Source organism: Populus euphratica, unplaced genomic scaffold (assembly GCF_000495115.2).
Source record: "Populus euphratica unplaced genomic scaffold, PopEup_1.0 scaffold333.1, whole genome shotgun sequence".
NCBI classification, from domain to species: Eukaryota; Viridiplantae; Streptophyta; class Magnoliopsida; order Malpighiales; family Salicaceae; genus Populus; species Populus euphratica.
Window position 1 is genome coordinate 90,245 of NW_011500224.1, and position 7,417 is coordinate 97,661.

Genomic DNA, 7,417 nt, shown 5'->3' on the forward strand with positions numbered 1-7,417 from the left:
ACCTCTCAATCGAAACTGTAACTTAATTGCATGGAAATGGGTTTTGGAAGATTGTGATGAGCGGATCTTCTAGCTTTTTTCGTAGTTCGGCAGGTTACAACGAATGTACACCCCAACATTATACTTTCAGATAGGACAAAGGAGTAGAATCACTTCGTTGGAGGCAACAAGGAGAACCGATAGTTGAATGCAATTTATGAGATAGATAGATACACACACAAGCTGGCGAGTCGGTGTTGCATTCCAGCACGAGTTTTCTTGAGCAGCATCAGCTTCAATGGACTGGCAACACCATTGTTTAGTTGGAAAAGTGGGGAAAAGATGGCACTGCTTATGAATGATAATGCAGATTCTTATTGTCTTCAATGGAAATTGCAACATTCAATTTTAATGATCCATTTCTAGTCTCCGGTTATGATGGCTTTATCTTTCCAGATTTTGGCAAATTCAGAGCTCGACATTGAACTTTAGATATACTGCATTATGAATTTCGAGCAGGGGAGGGGAGGGGAGGGGAAGGTTGTTCCCATTTTGTGGTCTGGTTGCATTACTAGCAAAGTTAACACAGTTTGGACTTCATGTTAATCATTAATATCAAATTAGTAAGCCAGCATTTTCCGATTTCAGTTTTTGACAGTTGTGGTTCCAGGATAGTTCGCGTGGTTAGATTTTTTTCTTTTGTAAAATTGATGTTAGGAGTCATAAAAAAATAATAATTGGCGGCTTGGGTAATAAATATGATTGGGTTAAATAAGTTTGTTTTGTTTTAATTAGACAATAATAATGATAATAAATAGATTAAATTAAAAAAATTTATCATAATAATATAAGAAAAAATATTTTTTCAAAAGAGAATAAACAATATAACTCAATTTTTAGCTCATTAAATAGAGAAGGATAAAATTGGATAATCAAAATTGAGCAAACTCGAGTTATTCTATCAAATCCGTGACCTAGATCATGAGATCGAGATAACCCAATAGAAACAAAGAAAATAACAAAGCCAATTTTATTTTTTATTTTTTTAAAAGCTAATGTCGAATGATGAAAGTAGAAAATAAAATAAGTAAAAAAAATGTTAACCTACTTTAACTTTTTAAATCTATGACCTGAATTATTAAATTAGAAACATTGTATCTAGAAAAAATATGAAACTCAATTTTTAATTAATCAAATATTGAAGGATAAAATTAAAAAAAAAATTAATTATATAAAATCATTCAAAATAAAAAATATCAATTAAAAAAAATGAGAATCAAAATCGAAATACAAATTTTTTTTAATTAAATATTGAAATTAAAATTAAAAATTACTTTAACAAAATAACTAAAAAAATCTAAATCAATAAAAAAGTAATGATAAAAAATGAAATAAAAAACAAAAGCATAATTTTTATTGAAAGATTAAATTGAAAAGAAAAACCATTTCAACAAAAGGAAAAAAAATATCAAAACACTGAAGACCAAATTAAAAAAAAATAACATATCCCAAATTGAGATTGAATAATGAAATTAAAAACAAATCAAAATTTCACAAAAAGACAAAAAAATTAAAAATCATAAAAATAAGGACTTAAGTGGTAATACCCATAAATCAAAGGACGACTCTAAAATCTTGCATGATAAACACAAATTTCACGTGGAGGGAGGAGAGAGAAGGGAAAAAAAGAAGTGTCACCAATGATAAATTATGTCACTATTAACCAAATACGTTGATCTATAAAAAAGAAAACACGTCAATGCTTTCAATGATATTGAAAAAAAGAAGATTTTAGCTATTAGGAGGCGCCTTACACCTTCCATATGCGCTTCCTACATAATGACACATGATACTTTTTATTTTTATTTTTTGTTTTATATTTATTCAAATATCAATTTTTTTTTTAGTTGATCCAATAATAATAAAAAACTCATAATGAAAATACAAAAAAGGCTCCTTGACCACTTTTAAATCTTTTGCTTTTAAGGGTATTTTGGTCATTTTACTATATTTTTTAAAAAAATTTGTATATTTATTCAAATACCAAATTTCCTCCTAGCTAACTTGATAATATTGAAAAAACCATTATGAAAATATAAAAAACCTCTCGATACTAATTTTAAATTTTTTACTTTAAAATGTATTTTAATTATTTCATTGTGTTTTTAAAATAAATATTTTTTTATTTATTTCTAGTCAATTTAATAATAATTAATGAGTATTGTAATGAGACCTTAGTGCCTCTAATAACTAGTTTTGAGGTTTTTGATAGGAAAAGCAAAACCATAAAAATATTTTTCTAGTGAATAATGCATTTACTTACAATTCACGCTGCTTCCCTTCTTTTATTTTAGCTTCTATTAGATTGATAACTTATACTTTGCTGCGAATCAATTTCTTTGCAGCATAAAAAACCAATGCTAAAGCATTGTCATTATATTTTAAAGAATAAAAAAAAAATTAATGAGTTGGCATAATAAAAAAAAATTAAAAAAAATAATAATCGTCAAACCTCAAAATTAAACTATAAAATCATAAAATAAAAAAAATTAATAAAAAATATTAAAAAATAAAGTATTAGCATTACCAAGTGAGTTTGTCAAAACTCATTAATAGAATTATGTGAATAGGATAATCCAACAGAAAAACAAGATATAAAAAATAAAATTTAATTTAAAAATAATTTAATTTTAAAAAATAAAATAACATCAATCAAGAAAAAAAATGCTTATTTGTTATAAAGATCCCAAGATCAGCTTTGCTAACCAAGAAGAGAATGAAGAACTAGTAGATGCAAAAGCAATTGATGTAGTTAGCATGCAATTAATGATGTAAATAACATCAATTAGATAAAAAATAAATTAATTAGAGTTTGCATTGAATTTTAGAATTAATTGTCTTAGTTAAGGATTTGCTTGAATTGTGATAAATTAGCTATGAATTAATATAATTATGAATGCTTTCATATTATTGAGTATGTAAATAATATCAATTATGTTGAAATTAGATTAATTAGATTTTACATTTAATTTTGAAATGAATTGCCATAATTGAGTTTTTTTTGAATTGTAATAAATTATGTATGAATTGATGCAATTAGAAAATATTTCATGCAACAGAGTAGGTAAAGAGCATTAAATATGTTAAAATTAAATAAATTAGGATTTGTGTTCAATCTCAGGATTAATTATTATTGTAGTTGATAATTTTATTTGGATTATGATAAGCTAGCTATACATTAAATGTTGAAATTAAATTAATTATGGTTGGTGTTGAATGCTGAGATTACAAATACAAGAGTCGAGGCTAAGGTGTTAATATGAATATATTTGAATGTTTTGTTTCGTTATAAAAAATGCTACTTTCTTTCTTTTTATATATGTATATATATATATAAAAAAGGTATTATGAGTTGGGAAGCTAAAGATATTTTAAAGATATTTTAAATATTATAATGATTGTTTTTTAAAATATTTTTTATATGAAAATATATTAAAATAATATATATGTTTTTTAAAAAATATTTGTGATATTAACACATCAAAATTAAAATGATATGAAAATATTAAAAATATATTAATTTAAAATAAAAAATTTATTTTTTTAAAATATTTTTAAAATGGAAAAACAAACATTCCTACAAGCTAACCATATATATATATATATATATATATATATATATATATATTATTTTTAGTTAATTTCGTGAATCACAAACTACTGCGTTGCATAAACATTCGACACATGTAATCATTTGAAGATGATTTATGGTTGTTACATCTTGAATGTGCATAGATAGAGTTGAGACTTTCTTCTAATTGTTCCCCTTCGTGCCTATCTTTCGTCTCCATACCAGTTTGTATTAGATGCTGGATTCCATGTGACCTTTTATTTGTTGGCTTTTATGGCGATTCTTCTGTCAACGCGGATATGGTTTATCTTGAGGAGGTTTGCTTTCAAGAACTCTGATAATTGAACATGAAAGGCAACATCTTTATCGCTAATAATTGCACAGTTCGTATTCTAGGAGTCGATGGCTTTTGATTTTGAAATCTGTGAATTTAATCCTTTACTTGTTTTAAATTAAATTACATAAAAGATAATTTAAAATCTAAAAATAACTAATAAAAATATAATGTAATTTTTAATGAAATTTTAAAACGATAATTTTTCTTTATTAATATTAAAATAATATCAAATTAGATTGATGTCGTTACCCTGCAACTTAAACTATGAACTTTAATTAGCTTAATAATTTTGTTATTTTTATAAATTATTTTTATAATAATATTATATACTTTTAAAATCAAGTATTAGTCTTAAAAAATATTTATTTAAAATTGTGATAATTCTATAAAAAATAAAAAAATAAATCATGAATTATATTTCTCAACTAATCTAATATTAAAAAAGAATGAAATAAAAAAAATTAAAAAAATTAAATGATTAGAAACTAAAAATAATATATTAGGTTTGATGAGTAAACACAATAAACTTGTGAATTAAATAACCCGAATCAATACATCAAAATTGTACATCGAGCAATGACTATAATGGGATTAATAACTTATTTTTTCTTTTAAATTATTATTTATTTAACTATATCATAATAAAAATTAATGATAATAAAATCAAACTTCAAATCAATATTTAGATTTTTTTTAAGATTATAATAAATTTATATAAAATAAAATAAACAAATCATGAAATTTAATTTTTAATTAATTAAATATTAAAAAAATTAAAATAAATTATCAACTTTAAATCCTCATAAAAAATAAAATTAAATTAAAAAAATTTCAATAAAAAATTCATAATGAAAAAAAAAAAAATTGTAACCTTTAATTTTTTATTAGCCCGCAACGTAGCACGGAGATGGCTCGTATGTTTTTCGAACTGTGTTAATAAGCTACCCTCTCTCAACCAGAAGTGAACTCAATTAACTCGACTCTCTCCCCCACTCACAAACAAACACAGAGGATCTTCCTCCTCAAATGCGAATTGAAGTCTCTTCATAGAATAGAAGAAAATCAGCTGTAATAATATAAGAAGGTAGACAATAGAAACAGAAATTTGAAGAGAAATGGAAAACTCGGACATATCGCTGGGATTGCACGACTTCCTAGAACGGATGCGCCATCCATCCGCCGCCGATTTTGTCAAATCCATTAAAAGGTCTCTCACTCTCCAATCACTCAGAGCACACACAGAATCTATAAATTGAGTATTTATGATTGTATTCAAGTCCTTTTTATTTTGTTTGTTTATACATAATATCTTAATTCAGATTATTTATCGATGTTCTTCTTTCTGTGAGACATGAAATGTAATTACTATAATAAGCTTAATTTGTGGAGTTAAAAAAAATGCAATTTTTCTAGATACTAGATGTTATTTAAGATCACTGTAGAAACGATAGTTTAGACCCCTAGAAACGACTGGGTTCTTTCTTAATAAGAATACAAAGAAATTCCCACGAGGAGGAAAAGAAAATTGTTTTTTGGCGGGTAATAATAGCTTTGAATGGTGAGTTTTCTTTTGGTGCTCAATTCCGTTTGTCATGTCGAAATGCTACATTGTGGGTCTATTGAGTTTAGTTACAATGGCTATATGCGTGTGCTGGGATCCATCTATTTTTAGGAATACAACGATGCAGGAAGCTACTTAGCTGTTGGAATTGAGTTGGGAAGGCAGTTTTCCTGTGTTTCCTACCCGCCTAGCTTCCAAAGTATTAGTATTAATGCTAAATGGCTTGCATGAATTTGTTTAAGTTCTAAAATATAAGGTTTGACTGTGCGATGGTACTTTTGTATGGCAGCTTTATTGTCTCCTTTTCAAACCATGCTCCTGATCCGGAAAGGGACAGTGCTCTCGTGCAGGAGTTCCTTGCCAAAATGGAAACGGCTTTCAAGGCTCATCCGCTTTGGGCTGGTTGCTCTGAGGAGGAGCTAGAGAGTGCTGGCGAAGTGAGTTGATTGACTTTTACCTTGATGACATTCCATTATGATGTGAAAACTGTGATATATTAATGTTTCCTTATAAGATAGCCAGATCTTTTTGAACAGTAAGGTCCTGTTCAGCCCCCCTCCAAAAAAAGAAAAAAAAGGGGAAAATTTCTTATCAGAGGCCACAGCACTAATTACTTGCTTAATGAATGGCAATTCTTATTGATGTTCATTTCTTACTTCTGGGCTTTCTCTAATATACAGGGACTTGAGAAGTATGTTATGACAAAGTTATCTTCCCGTGTATTTGCTTCAGTTCCAGAAGACATGGAAGTTGATAAGCAACTTTCTGAGAAGATATCCTTGATTCAACAGTTCATTCGACCAGAAAATTTAGATATTAAGCCTACCTTTCAAAATGAAACATCATGGCTGGTGAGTTGATGGTTTTCCATAACCATCGATTTTCTTTTTGTGGCATGGATAATATTTTACCTTTGCACAGAGTGCATTTTGTAAATCTGTGTTTGAAACAATGGATATGTTCCAAGCAGCCACAAATTCGAAACACAAAAGCAGCAGCTTAAACCAGTGGCATTAGTTTATGCTTTATATAAGAGGCAGAATTCCTCTTGTTAGCAACTTTTTCTGTTGAAAACATTGCATGGATGATGCATTGCTGTTAAGCCTGCCCTGTCCACTCTTTTTTTTTGACATTAATATAACTATGGAAGACATGTCTTTTTCAATATACAGAATCGTGCAAAATGGAGGTGACTTCTTTTTTCTTTCCTCATTGCTAGGATTACCAATGTACTGCATTGCCCTTGTAAACGCTTGAGTGTCAAATTCAATCATATACAGGTTGAAGAACAGCCTGTAAATGGATCCAATCTTGTTATACCTTGTGATCTGAAAGTAACTCCAAATATTTTTGTTGTGTTTGCTTGCCAAGAAGGCATGATCCATATATTGTCCTTAATGGTAGTAATCAATTATTTATCTCAAAAAACCAAAGCATTTTCTCTAAGGTAAAAGCAGTGCATTTGATTAGCATGAAATACTCTCACAAATATGTCAATTTACAAGGTGTACAGGGCATCTGAAACTGTTCATATTAATGAAAAACAACTGTTAACAACTGGCCATGACTTTTATCAATCATCTGCTGTTTCAATTTTGGGATTCATCTTTTTTTTTTTCTATAATCCTTCTTATTAATATGATGTTCACACCACCCTGTTTTCCATTTATTTTTTGTCAAATCAAAGAATTTTATCAATCTGTGTTTGCTTGCTGTCAGACTAATTGAATAATCAGAATAACAAAGTTGACTGGTTAATGTTTATTAGATAATATTGTATACAACTGTTTTTTACACTTATGTAATATGCACATTTTAAATCTCTTGTATGCATTGCTATGAGTTGTGGCAACCAAACCATTATCTTTTGGCTAAGTGAACTTATTACTTTGGGGGGGGGGGGGGGGTT

At 27.7% G+C, this 7,417-nt stretch overlaps 1 protein-coding gene across 1 annotated transcript in view; it reads left to right on the top strand.

Moving 5' to 3' along the window:
* Positions 1-4,829: 4,829 nt before the first annotated feature.
* Positions 4,830-7,417, top strand: part of LOC105112342 (vacuolar protein sorting-associated protein 9A-like) — a 5,241-nt gene continuing 2,653 nt past the window's right edge. The window contains exons 1-3 of the mRNA XM_011008023.1: positions 4,830-5,154; positions 5,798-5,945; positions 6,189-6,359. Coding sequence (XP_011006325.1) covers positions 5,063-5,154; positions 5,798-5,945; positions 6,189-6,359 — 411 coding nt within the window. The 5' untranslated portion in view covers positions 4,830-5,062. The remainder of the gene's footprint in view (positions 5,155-5,797; positions 5,946-6,188; positions 6,360-7,417) is intronic.